Source organism: Mustela nivalis, assembly GCF_964662115.1.
Source record: "Mustela nivalis genome assembly, chromosome: 11".
Lineage (NCBI taxonomy): Eukaryota > Metazoa > Chordata > Mammalia > Carnivora > Mustelidae > Mustela > Mustela nivalis.
The window spans coordinates 67425452-67445158 of NC_139030.1; the positions used below are offsets into that span (position 1 = coordinate 67425452).

Below are 19707 nucleotides of genomic sequence, written 5' to 3' on the forward strand. Positions count from 1 at the left end.
TCTTCTTTGTCGATTTGGATGCCTTTTATTTATTTTTTGTCGTTGTTGTCTGATTGCTGAGGCTAGAACTTCTAGTACTATGTTGCACGGCAGTGGTGATAGTGCACACCACTGCCGTGTTCCACTATCACCACTGCCGTGTTCCTGACCTTACGGGAAAAGCTCTCAGTCTTTCCCCCATTGGGAATAATATTCACTGTGGGTTTTTCATGGATGGCTTTGATGATATTGAGGTATGTACCCTTTATCTCTACACTTTGAAGAGTTTTGATCAAAAAAGGATGCTGTACTTTGTCAAAAGCTTTTTCAACATCTATTGGGAGTAAAATGTGGTTCTTGTTCTTTCTTTTATTAATGTATTGTATCACATTGATTGATTTGCAGATGTTAAACTAACCTTGCAGCCCAGGAATACATCCCACTTGGTCATGGTGATTCATTCTTTAAATGTACTGTTGAATCCTACTGGCTAGTATTTTGGTGAGAATTTTTGCATCTGTGTTCATCAAAGGTATTGGTCTGTAATTCTCTTTTTTGATGAGGTCTTTGTCTGGTTTTGGGATCAAGGTAATTCTGGCCTCATAAAATGAGTTTGGAAGTTTTCCTTTCATTTACATGTTTTGGAACAGTTATAGGAGAATAGGTATTAATTCTTCTTTAAATATTTGGTAGAATTCCCCTGGGAAGCCAGCTGGCCCTGGGCTGTTGTTTGTTGGGAGACGTTTGATGACTGCTCCAATTTTTTTTTTAATGGTTATGGGTCTGTTCAGGTTTTCTATTTCTTCCTGGTTCAGTTTTAGTAGTTTCTATGTCTCTAGGAATGCATCCCTTTCTTCCAGATAGCCAAATTTGCTGGTGTATCATTGTTCATAATATATTCTTATAATTGTTAGTATTTCTTTGGTGTTGGTTGTGATCTTTTCTCTTTCATGCCTGACTTTATTAATTTGGGTTCTTTCTCTTTTCTTTTAGGCAAGTCTTTATCAATCTTATTAACTCATTCAAAGAACCAGCTCCTAGTTTTGTTGATCTGTTCTACTGTTCTTTTGGTTTCTATTGCATTGATTTTGTTCTGATATTTATCATTTCTCTTCTCCTGCTGGGTTTTAGGCTTTCTTTGCTCTTCTTTCTCCAGCTCCTTTAGCTGTAGGGTTAGGTTGTGTACTTGAGACCTTTCTTGTTTCTTGAGAAAGACTTGTATTGCTATATACTTTCCTCTCAGGAACCCCTTTGCTGTATCCCAAAGATTTTGAACAGTTGTGTTTTCATTTTCATTTGTTTCCATAAGTTTTTAAAAATTCTTAAAATTTTTTCCTGGTTGACGCTTTCATTGTTTAGTAGGATGCTTTTTAGCCTCCGTGTATTTGAGTTCTTTTCAATTTTCCACTTGTGGTTGAGTTCTAGTTTCAGAGCACTGTGGTCTGAAAATATGCCGGGAATGATCCCAGTCTTTTGGTACCAGTTGAGACCTGATTTGTGACCCAGGATGTGGTCTATTCTGGAGAACGTTCCATGTGCACTAGAGAAGAATGTGTATTCTGTTGCTTTGGAATGGAATGTTCTGAATATATCCGTGATGTCCATCTGGTCCAGTGTGTCATATAAGCCTTTAATTCCTCATTGATATTTTGTTTAGATGATCTGTCCATTTCAGTGAGGTGAGTGTTAAAGTCCCCTACTATTATTGTATTGTTGTTGATTTGTTTCTTTGATTTTGTTATTAATTAGTTTATATAATTAGCTGATCCCATGTTAGTGCATAGATACTTAAAATTGTTAGATCTCCTTATTGGACAGACCCTTTAAGTATGATATGATATCCTTCTTCATCTCTTATTACAGTCTTTGGCTTAAAATCTAGTATATCTGATATAAGGATTGCCACCCCAGCTTTCTTTTGATGTCCATTAACATGATAAATTGCTTTCCACCCCCTTATTTTAAATCTGGAGGTGTCTTTGGGTCTAAAATGAGTTTCTTGTAGACAGCATATCAATGGGTCTTATTTTTTTATCCATTCTGATACCCTGTGTGTTTTGATTGGGGGGCATTTAGCCCATTTACATTCAGGGTATTTATTGAAAGTTATGAGTCTAGTGCCATTGCATTGCCTGTAAGGTCCCCTTTACTGTATATTGTCTCTGTTCTTTTCAGATCTGTTAGATTTAGGCTCTCTGTTTGCTTAGAGGATCTCTTTCAATATTTCCTATAAAACTGCTTTTGTGTTTGCAAATTCTTTTAGTTTTTGTTTGTCCTGGAAGCTATCTCTCCTTTTAGTTTTTGTTTGTCCTGGAAGTTATCTCTCCTTCTATTTTCAATGACAACCTTGCTGGATATAATATTCTTAGCTGCATATTTTTTTTCATTTAGTGCTCTGAATGTATCATGCCAGTCCCTTCTGGCCTGCCAGGTCTCTCTGGATTAGTCTGTTGCCAATCTAATATTTCTACCACTGTATGTTACAGACCTCTTGTCCTGAGCTGCTTTCAGGATTTTCTCTTTGTCACTGAGACTTGTAAGCATTACTATTAGATAGTGGAGTATGACCCTATTTTTACTGATTTTGAGGGGGAGGGTTCTCTGTGCGTCCTGGATTTTGATGCTTGTTCCCTTCCCCAAATTAGGGAAATTCTCTGCTATAATTTGCTCCAATATACCTTCAGCCCTTCTCTCTCTTTCTTCTTCTGGAAATCCAATTATTCTAATATTGTTTCATCTTACGGTATGACTTATCTCTCAAATTCTCCCCTTGTGGTGGTCCAGTAGTTGTTTGTCTCTCTTTTTCTCAGCTTCTTTATTCTCCATCATCTCCTTCTTTATTCTCTATCTCCTGTTGGGTTTGTAGGTATTCAGAATGGTTTGATAACTATCTAGCTGAACTCCTGAGACCGGATGACATTTAGGTCTCCTGCTCCTCCCCCATCTTGCTCCTCCCCTTATGGATCTTTTTCAATGTCATTCTAATTTTGTATTTTGTACTATTTTTCATCTTTTCTCCATTATTTGTCTGGTGGTTTATTGTGCTTATTTTTTCAAAGACCCAGGGTTTTAATTTATTAATTCAATTAACTCCTTTCCTGAGTTAGTTTCCAGAGATAGTTTTTATCCCTGTTATTTTTCTCCTTATGTTTTGTTTGGCTTGAATGATGGTTTCTTGGCTAAATGCTTGAGTAGAGAATTTTATTCATTTTCATTCTTTTATGCATAGACCAATGTTTAAGGCTATGGAATTTCCTCTGTCCTATTTTTGCTGTTCTGCACAGAATCTATCCAATATAGTGTTTCCATTATTATGATTTTTCACAAATTCTCATATTATGTTTCTATTTTTTCATTTATATAAAAATTACTTAATGGAAGGCTTTAGTTTCTCCAACTGGAAGTATTGTTTTGTTGCATCAGAGAATGATCAGAGAATGACATCCATAATATCCCTGTTTTATGATATTTACTGATACTTTTGTGACCAATTATATGACTGGTTGTTGTGGATGTTCCTTATGTGGCTAAGAGAATAATCTTTTCATCTGGATAGTTTTTTATTTATTTGAAGATTATACTATATATATATATATATTTGTATTTTACTTATTTTTTTATCTTTTTCTCAGAGTGATGTTTTAAAATCTATTATTCATGTTTCTGTTTCCCCTTACACTAGCCATGATCTCCATTTTATGTGTTCAGTTGTGTCACTTGGTGCTGGCCATTTATAGCTGTTGTGAATTTTGTTGTGACTTTTGAGGTTGTTGTTATAGAATGATCTTTGTTTTATGGAATGCTTTGGCCTTGAATTCAACCTTGTCCATTATCAGGGCCACTTGGGCACTCTTCATGTTTTTGTCAACACATGTCTGCCCACCATCCACTCCTAGTCCTTCTAAATTATGTTGTTTTAGATGTGTTTATTGTGCTCGTATTGGATTGAGATTTGCTTTAATTGCCAAATTCAAAATCTTATTTTTCTTTCTGTATAATAATCGTGTTACTCCCATATATATTGGTATGGCTGATATGTTTTGTGCCATTTTTATGTTATATAATTATTATGTTTTTTATGTATATTTAATATGATTTTACTCCCTGAGATTTGTTTTGTTTGCTCTTTTATTATTATTATTATTATTATTATTATTATTTCTATAGGTACTTATGAGGTTCTGTCTTTTGGTCTACTAGTTTCCTTTGTAATGACATCTTTTGTGATGTCTTACAAATTTCACAGTCTGGTAGATAAGTTGTCAGTAGTATTTATTATCAGTACTATAATCAATGATACTCTCCTACTTCCTTTTCTCTTATATTCCCATATCTTTCTTGCATTCCTTCTATTTTCTTAGAATATACAATATTTGTATGCTATCCTTTCATTCAAATTTCCATGTTGGTTTCAATTTCTTATCTAAAACTAAATACATTAAATATCTTCTACTTAGTCTTTGTCCTAAAGTGTTCCCAATCATTTGTAGATTGGATAAACCTAGTAGAGTTGCTCTCATATTTTTGGCTCAGGATGCCTTTATGCTCATATTATGATGGTCACAATAAACTTTTGTTTATGTAGGTAAGTGCTATTAATAGTTAAGATGTAATTACTACATTTAAAAATAACAAAAAGAAACAAATTACATGTTAACAGTAAATATTTTATAGACAATAAACACATTTTCAAAACATAAAAATAGTAAAGTAACTTAGTTTTATACTTTTGCAAATTTTAATATAGGGCTTTATGGAAAACAGCTAGGTTCTCTCATCTCTTGCATTTAGCTTGAGATTTTTGTTGTTGTCCTTGTTCCAGTGGATGTTTATGAAGAAAAGCTAGCCTCCAGAAAATATGTCAGTGGGAAGAGGAGGGTATTTTGATAGCTTTTTAAGATACTTTTGGATGTTTCATCAATCCTCTGGAAAACTGTGGTATACTCTGAGAAAATTAGAATAAATAAACGGAAGGCATCTTAATATTTTTATATAAAAGCTTTGGCATCATGGACCCCTGAGGGTCTCCAAGATAATGCTCAGAGAGCTACTTTCATAGTAGATTCCAGGGGAAGGGCTTTGTGCCCTGTATCACAGTAACATGAGCACTGAACAGATTTTCTACAACCTTGTACTTGGAGGATAACTGGACTGAGTACAAAATCCTCAGCTTGCATTTCCTTTCCATGTGCTTCTTGAACATGCTGTTCCACAGCTCATAAGAATTTGACATCAGTCTAATTTTCCTACTTTTCTAAATGGTCAATTTAATCTAGAGGCCCTGCCTTTTTATGCTACATTTCATTCTAATGCTTTATGGAGAACATGTCTTGAATCTAACCGGGGCCCTTACATGGAAGGTCCTTTCAAAATGAAGATTTAGGTGGGGTTTTTTCCCCTTATTTCCAGAAATTTAAAATGGATTAACATCAATTGTTTTACATTTTTATTTTTCAGAAATGATAGATAGATAGATAGATGATAGATAAGTAATAGATAGATTCTAATTTTCTTTTTCTACCTTATATTTTAGTCACTTTTTCTCTGGATAGTTTTACTTTTTAAAATCTTATTTTCATTCATTTGATTGTATTTTTGTAGTTCTTCAATGTCCTTTACTAAAATTTTATTTGAATAATACTCTTTTTATAAACATCTTGTAGATGTGTCTACATTGACAAAAAATAGTCTTGTATTTTTCTTTCTATATATTTTTTTCTCAATGCAATCACTATTCATTGGATTTCTTTTATATTGCCCATTTTTATTCTTTTAAAATTTCTGAATTAGACTCTTTTTTTCTTTTTTCTTTTTTTTTTTTTTTTTTTTTTTTTTAATTAGACCCTTTTCTATGTACAGATTTCTGTTTGAGGATTTAGGATCTTTAATTTAGTTTGGGGTATTGCATGATAACTTTTCTGGGCTCCGTGGTTGGCTTTTATTCTGGTGGGTAGAGGTATTAATTTGCTGAAATGTTTTCATCCTCAATTAACATTTTCTTCTCAGTTGTTGGCATGAATTTGATCTGATTGTTCTTATGCCTGGGCATCTTGTAGAAGGATATTAGTCCATAAATGCTCTCTTTAGGTAGTAAGATTAAGTTTAAATTTGCAATGGATGTCATTGTTGGTGGTGATAAGATGAGAGGAGAAAGGGTCACCATGGTGTGCCTTGTCCCATCTTCTGCAAAATATTGTGCATGATTTTTCCTCTTCCTTCTGTTTTCTCACCAAGAAACTGCTTCTTCTCCCAGTCACCTCCTTCTCCCCTGAATTGTCATCCCCAGTCCTCAGCCCTGCTCGCCCCAAGCTGTTTCCCTGGTGCTCTAAATGTCCAAATCTCCACCTTGTGTAAAGGTTTTAGCAATTTGCTCTGCACTTCTCTTGCAGGTGGTGGTTTTCTTTGTGCTGTTGGATCTGTTCTCCATTTTCTTCTCCACTTTCTCTGGAGATTCTTAGGTCCCTCCTCCCTACTTTGCCCCCCCCCCCACACACACAGTAAGAATACCACTGGAATCTCTTCCCATTCACTTATCTATTAGCTTAACTTGAAACACGTGGCATATGAGTCACGTGTTGACTATACACGTGGCATGAGTCAAATGTGGCTATGCCTGTAATTCTTGGTCATCTTCTAGTTTGTGTGTATATGAGTTTGTGCAAAGAAATTGGGTTCAGGCACCCACTATTATCCTGAAATTTATTTTCTGCTGCTCTTTTGGAAGTGTAGGCACCTGTGAACATGGACCTCACAGAGCAGTTTCAAGATCCCATGAAGCCCCATGAATCTTCCTCTAGTAGAAGAATAGGCACTGAGCCCCCAGTTTCTGAAAATGTTCAAAAAGTAATTATAAAGTCTTCAGCTTTCAGAAACAATCTCCACATCTTGCCCATATTGGAACTGGTGGATTAGTAGTTTCTTTTAATTTAATTTAATTTTTTCAGTGTTCCAAGATCCATTGTTTATGCACCAAACCCAGTACTCCATGCAATATGTGCCCTCCTGAATACCCACCACTGGGCCCTCCCAACCACCCCCTCCCAACTACCCTCCTCTCCAAAGTCCTCAGTTTGTTTCTCAGAGTCCATAGTCTCTCATGGTTCATCTCCCCCTCCTATTTCCCCCCACTCACTTCTCTCCTTCTCCCAGTGTCCTCTGTGTTATTCCTTATGCTCCATAAGTAATTGAAACCATATGATAATTGACTCTCTCTGCTTGACTTATTTCACTCAGCATAATCTCCTCCAGTCCCAACCATGTTGATACAAAAGTTAGGTATTCATTCTTTCTGATGAAGGCATAATTCTCCATTGTATATATGGACCACATCTTCTTTACTCATTCGTCTGTTGAAGGGCATCTTGGCTCTTCCACAGTTTGGCGACTGAGGCCATTGCTGCTATGAACATTGGGGTACAGATGGCCCTTTTTTCACTACATCTGTATCTTTGGGGTAAATACCCAGCAATGCAATTACAGGGTCATAGGGTAGCTCTATTTTAATTTTTTAAGGAATCTCCACACTGTTTTCCAAAGTGGCTGCACCAACGTTCATTCCCATAACAGTGTAAGAGGGTTCCCCTTTCTCCACATCCTCTCCAACACTTGTTGTTTACTGTCTTGTTAACTTGGCCATTCTAACTGGTGTAAGGTGGTATCTCAGTTTTCAGTGGTCTAATTTATCCAATTAATGACTTTATTATAAATATCTTCATATTGTTATTGACTTTTTTTCATTAGCTTTCTATGCTTGGTAGATCAGACTCCACTTTTGTTTCTTTTTGAAAATATGATTAGTGAATCTATCATAAAGTACATGTTATAGAATATTTAGGGAATTAACTAGAGCTTGGGAAAATACTCTAATAAAATATAAAGACCACTGGTTAAGCAAGTATTTCTGTGATAAAGTTTTAGAATTACTCTGTAAAAGAATGATTTTCTAACTAATAAAAAGACATGAATAGTAGTATATGTAGTCTTTGAATTGTATTTAATAGGAAATGTTAAATTTAGATTTTGTTGCTCATTTAAAGCAGAACAAATTCAGAGGAATAGAGACTATTTGTTTATATTGTACAAAGTCAAGTAATCAAATGAGTTTGGATTGACTCATTTTCCCTCAAATCAAAAATGCATGTTGAATGTAAAATGATTGAAAAGGCATTTCCTCACTCAGGAAATAAGAGCTAAGTAATTTTCCTTCCAATCTGGGTGCATTTCAGAAGAACAAAAACATGGCTGACTTTTGGCCTGTTCTCCCACTTCTTAGAGGGGTTGCTTGATGGCTGTGACATCTGTACTCAGCACTTCAGAGCCACTTGAGGGCATTGTCATTTGAATGACTGCTCCCCAGAGGAAGATGTTTTTTGGGTAGAAAAAGGAAGTTTCTACCCAAAAGCTCTGGTCATTTTGGTTGAATAACATTTAAAATAACTGCAACATGAGTGTATGTGTGTGGGTGGATATATTCACACACATGCACACAGGCACATTCATGTGCATACATATATGTACACACATCACTCAGGGGTATGACCTGGTCTAACATAATATGATATTGCATAAGTAAGGATATTTTTTTTCTAGTTTTATATATCCAACATGTCATTTCTTGCTTAAATGTCAGTGTTCAATTTCTTTTATCTGGTAAATGAAATTCCAGTATTTAGCAATAACAAGAGATCTGTATGCAGGTTTTACAACCTATTTCTATAGCCCTTGGAGGTTTGCAGTAAATCCAGTTTCTGAGCCACAGCATGTTCGGTTGTTTGTAGTTTTTCATAATGGTTTCTTACCACTGTGTGTGAGAAAACCAAACTGTAAACAGTGAAACCAGGAAGGGACATGGCACGAGGTGGCCCCCTCCATGCTCCCATTGGGGAGCACTTTTGGCAAAATGATCTGAGAGTGATGGAAGCAGGAGACACTTGTCGTTTTTAGTAGTTTTACATTAGTGGCTGTGGAATGGTTAAATTCCACACCTATTTAATAGAACAGGTCATTAGTTGAAAACTATCTCCACAATTTTAAATCCCAAAATAAAAGAAAAAAATATCCACACCTATGCATGTATGAGTGTGTGAACATATACAATTACTTGACTGCCATTAGAATAAGATATAATAGCTTCCAATTCCCAGAGGTTTTATTTCTGGAAATTATAGGATTTGCAAATGTGGTTTTAAAGGGAAGTTTTACCAGATTAAAACATGCTAATTATTTATATACATTTCCCTTCAAAAATTACATTTATTAAGTAGTTTTGGGAAGTCTTTAACTGTCAGTTTCCTTACTTGATTCATCCTCTGATTCTATCCATTGAGAAAGGTTTTATAGTGCGCATTTTCTTTTTTGAGAACTGTTTAAGTGATTGACAAATAATATCTGGAATCTGTGTGAACCTTAGGTTTGGCCATCATCACAATGGCTGGACCTTGAACATATCACTTATAAGCTGCTCATGTGTTTGGAGATCCTCATATTGGCTTCTCCATGTTGTCCTATATTTCACCCCAAACAGATACTTCCAGAATTGCTGAAGAGGCAGTTTAATTATTCTTTGAGCTCATACTATAGCAATTTGATCAAAATACTATGTATCACCTCTCAGATCTTAGTCAGATGTTTCCTGAAGTATTCAAAAATAGTAATCCACTTAAATTAGTTGATTTTCAACATACAAAGTAACCAGTAGAAGCTAAGGTAAGGGGCGCCTTGGTGGCTCAGATGGTTAAGCATCTGCTTTCATCTCAGGTCATGATCTCCAGGGATCAAGCCCCATGTCAGGCTCCCAGCTCAGCAGGGAGTCTTCTTCTCTCTCTCTCTTTCTCTCTCTCTCTCTCTCTCTCTGCCTCTCCCCCTGCTGGTGCTCTTTCTGTCTCTGACTCTCTCTTAAATGAATAAGCAGAATCTTAAAAAAGAGAAGCTGAGGTAAATATTGTGTTTCAAAGAGAAGTAGGGATGATGGTGATGATCATGATGAAAATGATGATGGTGGTGGTGATGATAATGATGACTGATGATGGTGATGACCATGGTGATGATGATGATGATGATGATGATGATGATAATGATGATGGTGGTGATGATAATGATGACTGATGATGGTGATGACCGTGGTGGTGATGATGATGATGATGATGATGGTAGTGATGATAATGATGATGATGGTGATGATGATGGTACTGATGGTGATGGTGATGATGGTAATGTCGGTGAGGATTGTGATGATTGTGTTGATTATGGTGGTGGTGATGATGACTGATGATGATGGTGGTGATTGTGATTATGGTGAAGATGATGGTGGTGATGATGATGATGATGGTGATGGTGATAATGGTGATGATGGTGGTGATGATGATGACTGATGATGGTGGTGATGACAATGATGATGGTGATGATGATAGTGATGGTGGTGGTGGTGATGGTAATGATGGTGATGATGGTGGTGTGGTGGTGGTGGTGATGATGATGACAGATGATGATGTTGATGGTGATGATGATGGATGCTGAGGAGGGTGATAATGATGATGGTGGTGATGGTGATGACGGTAGTGATGGTGGCTGTGATGTGTTTCAGTGTTGTGAGTGTGATGAGGGGAAGTTGAGGATCTACTAAGGAACACGGAAAACCTCATCTGTGGTCTGTGCCGTTTACTTGGGAGTATGAGACATGGAGGAGCAGAGGTTGCCATCCTGTTACCAGTACATACAGCCACCCTGCACACACAGACTTCCCTGCACACTCAACACAAAACACTCGTCCATGGACCTAAGCACAGGCACTGTTTGTATGAAGACAGGCATCTGAGTGGAAGGAGGTGATATCAGGGGAGCAGTGTGTTGGGTTTCTGTGGAGTGCTGGAATGCCTGGACAGAACATTTGATAATCAGTTTAAATGTATAGTAGAGTTGATGGGAAGGTCAGAGAAACCCACAGAAGCTGGCAGCGAGGGGTGAGTGTGCACCAAAAGGCAAAAGTGAGCATATTTATCAGGGTCTCTGCAGCCTCCCAATGCCCAGGGTTCTTCTAACCAGCCGTGTGCATGTGGGGAGTGGGTAAAACTTGGTCTTGTTCCAGGGCAGGTAGGATGAGAGACCCTCCTCCTGCATGGTTCCCTGGGGGAGGGGAGGTTTGAAGTCAGACCCTGCTGGTCTGTGGGGGGAAGCTATATCTCACATCTGCTAGTCAACACCCCAGTACTCCTGCCACATGCTGTGATCTCAGTCCTCAGATCTGAGAAACTCATGAGAAAATTTACCAGAAACTAAAGAACGTGAGGGTTTAGGTTGATTATTCTTAACTAATACAGAGAAATGAAAAACAAAAACAAAATCAAATAATAAAAACAAAATAATATTTAAAAATATGACCATCTAAGTTCTAAGTTAAAGAGAAGTTTTCAAAATTTTCTACCTAAATAAACCACAATTATAACCTGTAAAAATAACCTGGAGAGGAAATGTCAGACATCTAATCAGAAGATGGGCCAAAAAGACAATAGTGTGCTTTAAAATTTTGAGGAATAATGACTTTGGAATGGGAATCATTTATACAACAAAACTATCAACAAATATGAGATCACAACATAAGCAAGCTGAGATTCAAGAATGTAGAATTATAATCATCCTTAGGTGCTCTTTGAACAAAAACAGAAAAACAAACAAAAAAACTAGCATTCAGTCTTGGGAAAGAAAAGAAAAAGGGAAATTGAGAAATTAGAGGCAATTTTGCAGAAAAAATACATAGGAAAATGAGATCTTATGTTTAGATCCATATTTAATATTAAAAGTAACTTTTTGTAATGCCCAATAAGAAAATAAATTTTGACTAAGACTAGACAGACTTTCTTCAAAAAGATTAGTATGTGTGGCTTTCCTCCAAGATGAGGTGGTTGATGCATGGGTGGCTGTGACTGATCAGTGGGGATGAGCATTCAGCTGTCAGTCACCAAGAAGGACTTTGGAGGGTATGTGTCCTAGAGAGAAAGGGGGCAGCATGGATCACATCTTAGTGCCAGCAATTCTCAGAACACAGTGGGTGGGGGCTTCTGCTTTCCAGGGTCATGGCCATGGGCTGGAGAAAAGGTGAGCATTGTCTGCCACCTCAGCTAAATGGCACCAGAACCCTAAGAGGCAGACAATGTGTGGCTTGAAAAATGGAGCCAAGGACGTCAGATGTCGAGCAAATCACCGGCAGGGACAGGCATTCCTCAGGTCGTTGCACGTTGTGTATATGTATGTTTTTTTACAAATGGACGGTTAAACCTTCAGGAAGGTGAAGAAGCACCTGCAGGTGTGGTAGAAACAGAAGAACCTAGAACCGGAAGTGGAGCCTGAAGACGGAACTGAACCACAATCTGGCGGTTGTACATGTGGCATGCACTCCAGACTTGAACAGAGAAGGGTTGCTTCATGTGGGCAAGCAAAAAAAGTGGTTTCTTGCGATGGAAGCATTCCCAGTGAAGATGCTGTGGAGGTTGTTGTGGGGACAAGGATTTAGAGCATCACATAAACATAGTTGACCCAGCGGCACCACGTCTGAGAGGATGGAATCCAATTTTGAAAGAGGTTCTCCTGTGGGTGAAAGGCCATCAAACCGCCCAGCCTACTGCCGGGAAATCATTCGTCAGTCGATGTGGAAAACTTGGTAGTCGTCATGTTTTAGGAAACTGCCACAGCCCTCCGGCCTTCAGCCACCTCCAGCTTCGGTACAAGAACCAGCACCAGCAAAAAGATAACTGCTCACACAAAGCTCAGATGATGGCTAGCAGTTCAAACAAGAAAGCATTTTTAAATTGAGGTACAAACATTGTCTCGCAGTGTGCTCATAGTAGAATGCACAACTTGGGGTGTTTTAATGTTGCAGTTGAAATCAGAGATGGATTATTTCTCTTTGGAAAGAAAATCCATTTCATTGTATGATGTTTTTACTGCTCATGATACAAATAAAATAGCTTTTCTCCATTGTTATTTAAAGTACTGATGTTAAAACACTGTTTTTATATTTTGTGAGTTTCTGGGTGAGATCACTGAATATCAACACGTGGGGCTTTTCTCCCCAGAGCTCAAAGTGTGTATTTGCTGCTGGGGTCTGTGCTGCAGGATACTCCCAGGCTGGTTCCTGGAATGTCTACCCTGTGGAGGGACCACTGTGCCCTTGAGATTATTGTCGCCATGTCTTAGTGAAGATGCCTTCATGTTCAGCAACAAAAGAGCTCATCCTATCAAGTGAATACATTATTTCTTGGTACAAAAGTGATTCTAGCTAAGAGAAAACATGCGTGTGTGAGGAACCAGTGAGGAGAGAGGGTGAGGACAGGTGCTTTCTCTTTCGCACTCGCAACACGGCCCACCGCAACTCACAGCCACGCAGCGATTTCCACATTCTCCAATACTTCAGAGCACAATGGACTCATCTCCCAAATGAAAGTGATTTCCGGAGGTTGCTAATAGCCTTACATGGTGTTAGCAATAATTCTTATCATTAAAATTGTGTGACAGTCTCAAATTGTCAGGTATTTTGCATCGTCCTTTAAATAGAATAAAACATTACACTTTATCATTGTGAATTTGTTTTTCCTAATTTTTTAGTGTCTCAAGAAGCATACAGTAGCTGTATCTTCTGAGAGAGATCTGAGTGTTTAGAAGAATTTAATCTTGGTGGCCCAAATAATTCCTACAATCTATGGATGTAAGTTCAGATTCCTAAAGGAAAGTGCTGTAGGGATCTACACACCCTGAGGCCTCTTGGTTTCTGAGTAAAACAGTCAGCATCTCACTGTCATGGGAGGTCTAGTAGGAAACTGCCACCAGTGGCATCTTTGGGGAAATTCTCACCTGTATCCATTCTCTCATGAAAACAACGTGAAACATGTAATTGTTAGTGTAACGTGTTCATTTAACAAGAAGTAATACTGTTTATTCAAACTGATCTAATATCGCTGGGCTCTCCAAACACACACCCCTTTTAAGTGATTTAATTTTCTGTATTTCTAATGGGAATGGTGCATAGTTTTGAATAACTTTAATAATTAAGTGAAATGATTATGTTGTAGAAGCTACTTTGGTGTTTGCCTAATATTTGCATGTTTAATTATGTAAGCAGGTGTCACAGTGAGTGTATGTGTAGTGTGTGTATTTGTGGTGTAAGCAGGTGTGACTGTGAGCACACAGGTGCATGGTGTGTGTGTTTGTGGGGTGAGCACATGGGCAGCGTGGGTATCTGCTGGCAGGACCCTGTTCTCTGAATCAGCTGACGCAGTCCTGCCCCGCCTGAGGCTCTCCCTCCTCTGCATTCCTCCCTCCTCTCACAGTCTCAGCTGCCTGTAGCAGCTCCTCCTCTGACTCATGGTCTGTGTCCAGCCAGCCCTGCAGCCGTCATTCCACCTCACACCTGTTGTGGCCACAACCACCCTCTTAGCAGTGACACATGCTGATCGAGGCTGGGTGGCCGGCCTGGTCTGCAAGGAGCCCTGAGTCCTCAGGGGTCTGGCCCCATGGCCAGCATGCCTCCAGACCCAGCCTTACTTTGAGAAAAATTCAAATCCCCTTTCTGTTCAAAAACCGCTGGTCTAGCTGTTTCTATTTCTAATGTTTTTACTGCATGAAGTTGTGCAAATTTGGAAAATTACTTGATTTTCACTTGATTTGTGAATTTCTCCTATAAAATGCCACTTCTGGAATACTTTCTAGAGCTGTGAACAGGTACTGCCTTCCTTCCTATAAGCAGAAAACAGTCTCCGAAAACTGTCCATGTGGGGTGTCCCCCCCCACACTTCCCTGCCCCTGATGGCTTGCAGGAGAGGAGGTCCCACCGGGGCAAAGAGCTGCTTTCCCAGAGCTGCGGGTGTTCTGCCGGAGGGAAGCCCGGGAAACAGAGTGTCCTCGGTGTATGTGCACTAGGGGACTGCAAAGAAGAAGCTGTATGTGCCATGGCTGCACACACATCCTCCCAGCCCCAAGCAGGGTGGGAATCAAGCCAGGGCTCTTGCCTCGAGGCTCAGGAGGCTGGTCCTGGTGGGACCTGCACACAGAGATGCTGCCTGCACACGTTCTTCTCCCTGACCGCCGAGGTGTGCATAGCCCTCAGACGTCCTGGGGCCTGTGACTCTGTCCCTGTGGACATCACGGAGGCCCCTCCTTAGCACACAGAGAGGAGCGAGTGAGGAACAGGGCCAGCATCCCCCCAACACCCTTCCCACTCTGTACCGTGCAGGTGTGGGCACCTGCTTCCTCCAGGTGAGAGGCCGAACACAGCAGTAAGCTCCAGAAGGTGCCCCCGGATGTGTGTGGTTGTGAAGAACAAGGGGCAAGGTCAGGACCTCTCTGCTTCCCAGCAAGGCTGTGAATCAATTGACTTCCTTCTCGTAAGTGAGCCCACACGGTGGCTGCCAGAGACCAGAGGAAACACTGTGTCACAGAGCTTCGGACAGCACAAACCCTGGACCCGTCACTGGGAGGCCATGCTCACTGACAAGTGACCTCAGCCCTCGACACTCACTGTCACTTCCAGTCTGAATACATGCTTGCATGTTATGCTCAGAAGGACCCAGATAGATTTGTGGGAGTTTACGGATTTCGTCTCTGCGACTAAGGCACCATGGTCATGCTCGCAGGAGCCAGCAGGTCAGCTGTCCCACCCTTACTGCCCACATGGGGTTGGCAGCGGCCGTCTTGGGGCCGAGGCCGTGTTTCCCAAATGTAACCGGGCTCAGGCCCACCATCTATCATGCTGATGTGAGCCAGACTTAAGCAACCCTCCTTACTGATTTGCTGTAAGATAAGCAACCCGTTCTCCATTTATTCAGCAAATGTGTGTGCTGCCTGGCTATGTTCTGGTGGACATTTTCAATCCCATCACCATTTTTCTCTAAAATGTCTATTTCAGACGTCTTCACACATCTGCCCCTGACATCTGGTTATTAACAGTAGGAGCTGGGAACCCTTTGGAGTAATGGTCTCCCTCACAAGAGTCCATGCAAGCCACACGTGGTCCCTCTTTGTTTCTTGCTGTTCCCCACGCAACATGCACTCTTTGCCATGGCCAGCCAAGGAGCCCACTAAGCCACAGCTTTCCCACACAACATGCTGTGGTCAGCCTCGGAGCCTGCTGAGCCACAGCCTTCCCATGCAACATGCTGCAGCCAGCCACGAAGCCCACCAGTGTCACTGGCTGATTTTGCTCAACATCATACCCCAGATTCATCTACTCCATCCATTTGTATGGAGGAATTTTAAAATTTCCATGTGGTTTCCACTGTTGATCTGTGTGCTCTAAGGCCACTGGGCAAGCAGGCTCCGCGAAAATCACAGGATAGCACATGCTTACCTATAGCATGACTGATTCTGAACAGAAACTTGTGTCCAAGAAAGAGGAGGCGCTGCCTGTGGTCTGCGTGAGAGGACTTCGTCATCAGCCTACAACTGTCACCCTTCACAGATGACAGTGGAGCTGAGTGTGGGAAAGAGGAGGGACCTCAGGTGCTTTCTCTGTCTCGCTTTCCCCATCAGAACACTTTAGAAGGCCCTTCTAACTGCCCAGGCAGGCAGGTCCATGGTGGGGCCATTTCTACTCTGTAATGAATGAGCGTCTAGTCTCTCCTGATCACACTTATGTCAGTGCGTCTACCAGTGCGTCTACTGGTCTCTGCAGAAGGTACAGAATTGAAGCCATCACAGTTCTCACACCCCAGGAGCGGACACTTTGGTGATGGGACGAAGGGTGTACTTCCAACTCCATTTCACATTCTGAAAGCTGCTTGTTTGTCTCCTTACTCTGGAAGATTCAGGAATTGAACCTCACCCGTCCCTTCAACAAATGGCCATGACCACCCCTCTGATGTGGGGATTAGTGACATCTGCTTTTGTGAACCAACAGAGTGAGAAAAGGCATCTTTCAAAATGCAGAACCCACCTCTGGGTAGCAGGTGGGCCTCAAAAAAATGAGCAGAAACTGTACAAAAATGTCTGTGAGAGGATTTACTGTAAGGACAGTTTTCAAGAGTCAGATACTAGTCTAATGGCCGAGAGAATGGGGTCACACAGAGCCTCAGCACTGGACTCTGCTGATGGACGGGGAACTCAGCCACTTCTCCAAGTCCTGCCCACTGGGGGATTTTCTGTCCCCACCATACCACAGGGACAGCCTAGAGAGGAGCCGGGTGCCACGGGGGCCCACTTCTAGATATGGCCTGGGTGTCCTGGAAGCCGTCCATACCCTGCACCCCGGACTTCCTCTCCTCTGTCTGCGGGTCACAGGAGTCCTGGCGAAGCCACAGGCTGGGAGAGAAGGAGTGGGGTGGGGTGGGCACGGGGACTCAGGCACTCGCTGCTCCTCTGTGGAACTCACAGGTCACTTCAGGGCTGCGAGAGCCCAGATCCTGGGCACAACTTCCATGTGACGATGGAGTGTGGCCGTATACACCCAGCTCCATGGCCTGCTCCGTCAGGCAGACCCACAGGGCCACGGTCAGCCCAGCTGCTGGCTGACTGGATGCCTCCAGAGGGTGATTATGCTGTGTGTGGATACGGCCTCTCTTCTCTCCCATGCCTACCTTGTGCAAGATCCATCAACAAAATTGGACCATTTTCTCAACTAAACCTTAACTGTCTTTTGAGAAAGATTCTTTTATAGTTTTGTTGTCACTGTAAATGACGTTTTTAAAGTAGCTTCACCATTTTGGTGCATAGAACTGTGACGACTACAGGCATGCGGCTCCTACGCCCAGCCCTCTTGTGGTCTTGCTGCTTCTAGGGACTTGCCCGTGTGGTTAGTTTGGCCTCTGACACCCTGTGCTCCCCAGGTCTTCCCATCGAGTGCGCTCCATGGGAGCCACTCACCTTCAGTTTGGACTCCTGTTTGCTCTCGGGTTTGCAGAGTGTGCTGACCTGCGTGTTTTCCCCGACAGATGGCTGCGACCAGCCTCTGGCGTCCGCGCTGCCGGCCTCCTCCTTCAGCAGTTCCTCCGAGCTGTCCAGCAGCCACGGCCCTGGGTTTGCGAGACTGAATCGCAGAGATGGTAAGTTGGCAGGCTGCCTCCCATTGATCCACGAAGACTCACGGACTTTCAACAATTTCTGCATATTTTTTTGATAAAATACTGTAAGTGGATTATCTGTGGCACAGGAAGAATATTGTAAGCAAGTGGTAGGCATGTGGGCATGTTCCCATGTGAGACCGTGCACATAAAGAACGCAATTCGGGTCTCTCTCCACATGCACATCGGGGCCACGGAGTGCCGGAAACGGCGGTGAGCTGTGTGAGTGTCGTGCACGATCAGGCCAACATTCCAGTCACAAAAATACGTACATACCTTTAAATATATCAACTGTTTAGCTAAGAAAATATTTTTTCTATCACAAATATTCACTTCTAGGAGTCTATTAACCCTGGTCGTTTAATTACTCATCTTCAGCTGGGAAAGAGACCTTGGAGGGTGTATTAGGTTCCTATTGCTGCTGTGACAGATTCCATAAAGATTTAGGGGTATAAAACCACATAAATGTATTCTGTTAAGGTTTGGAAGGTCAAAGATCTGGGACGGGTCTCAGGGGCTGAAATCAAAGTGCTGGTGAGACCGGTTCCTTCTTGGAGGCGCCTGGAGCCTTGAGCTGGGAGCCTTTCCCCGGCGACGGCATCTGGAGCCAGCTCTCCCATCTCCAACGCTGCGGGGTCTCCCTGGTTTCGACCCCGCTGCCTCCCTCTTCCCGCCCAACTCCCTGGGATTGCACTGACCTCTTAATTCAGCTGATCAGCAGCCTTAGCTCCCTCCTGCCATAGGAAGCCACCGGTGCCAGGGGCTGAAAAGTAGACTGCCATTCTTCTTACACCTGAGGCCAGAAAGGCAGCCTCAGATACTTGCCAAGTAGAAATAAAGACCATCACTCCATCTCTTCCCTCCACGTCTCTCAAGGAGGAATGGGAATGCAATGCTACCTTCGCAGCTGGTCAGGATCACTGTTTACACTTTTGATGCTAGGGTGTCGCATAGTGTTAGCAGGTAACCAAGCTGTCTTCAGCTGCTCTGGAAAAGCTTACAGTCATGGAGAACATCGCCGCGATCCTTGCCACGAAGCGGGAAGACGGGAGGCCTGTGTGCAAATTCCGGGGAAGTAGGTCCAGCCACAGTCACCCCGAAAACCCCTGCAGAAAGGAGAGCCTGACCCTCACCGCACCTTCTAAATCACTCCCTCTATTCTTCTCTTCAGCTTCTCCTTGTCCTGAGCACAGAGGCTCCGTATCCGATCGCATTTATTACAGTCAACACTCACAACATAAAATAGGATTTCATAGGTATTTGAGATTTTCATTAGAGACAGATGGACAGACAGATACTCCCATTAAAGCGCTTATCACAAAATAGATGTGTAGACATGTCGACACAGATGATTTTTACATTCCATTTTATTTGCTATTGAAGGGGCAGAATTAGGTGAGGGGGTGGTTTGGGTTTCCGAAAGGCAGGCCTCTCCAGCCTCTCTCTGGAAAACAAGTTCAGATGTGTTCGAAAGAAAACCTCAGGCCCGAAAAGGTGTGGTTTAGGTCAAGCCACCAAACCAGGGCTGAGTATCCTCGTGACCGCAGGTTCAGCCTCCTCCAGATGCTGTCCTAAGGCTCAGACCCCCCCTGCCCCTCCCTCAAAGGGAGGCAAGCCCAAAGGAATGATCCTTTCCTTTTGCTGGTAATCTCCCTGCCTCCCTTCCTTCCTATAGAATGTCTGTTTT

At 41.8% G+C, this 19707-nt stretch overlaps 1 protein-coding gene across 1 annotated transcript in view; it reads left to right on the forward strand.

Annotated features, from left to right (window-relative positions):
- Positions 1–19707, forward strand: part of LOC309844097 (contactin-associated protein-like 4) — a 127104-nt gene that overhangs the window by 5896 nt on the left and 101501 nt on the right. The window contains exon 2 of the mRNA XM_082690279.1: positions 17892–18002. Within this exon, the coding sequence (XP_082546405.1) occupies positions 17892–18002 (111 nt within the window). The remainder of the gene's footprint in view (positions 1–17891; positions 18003–19707) is intronic.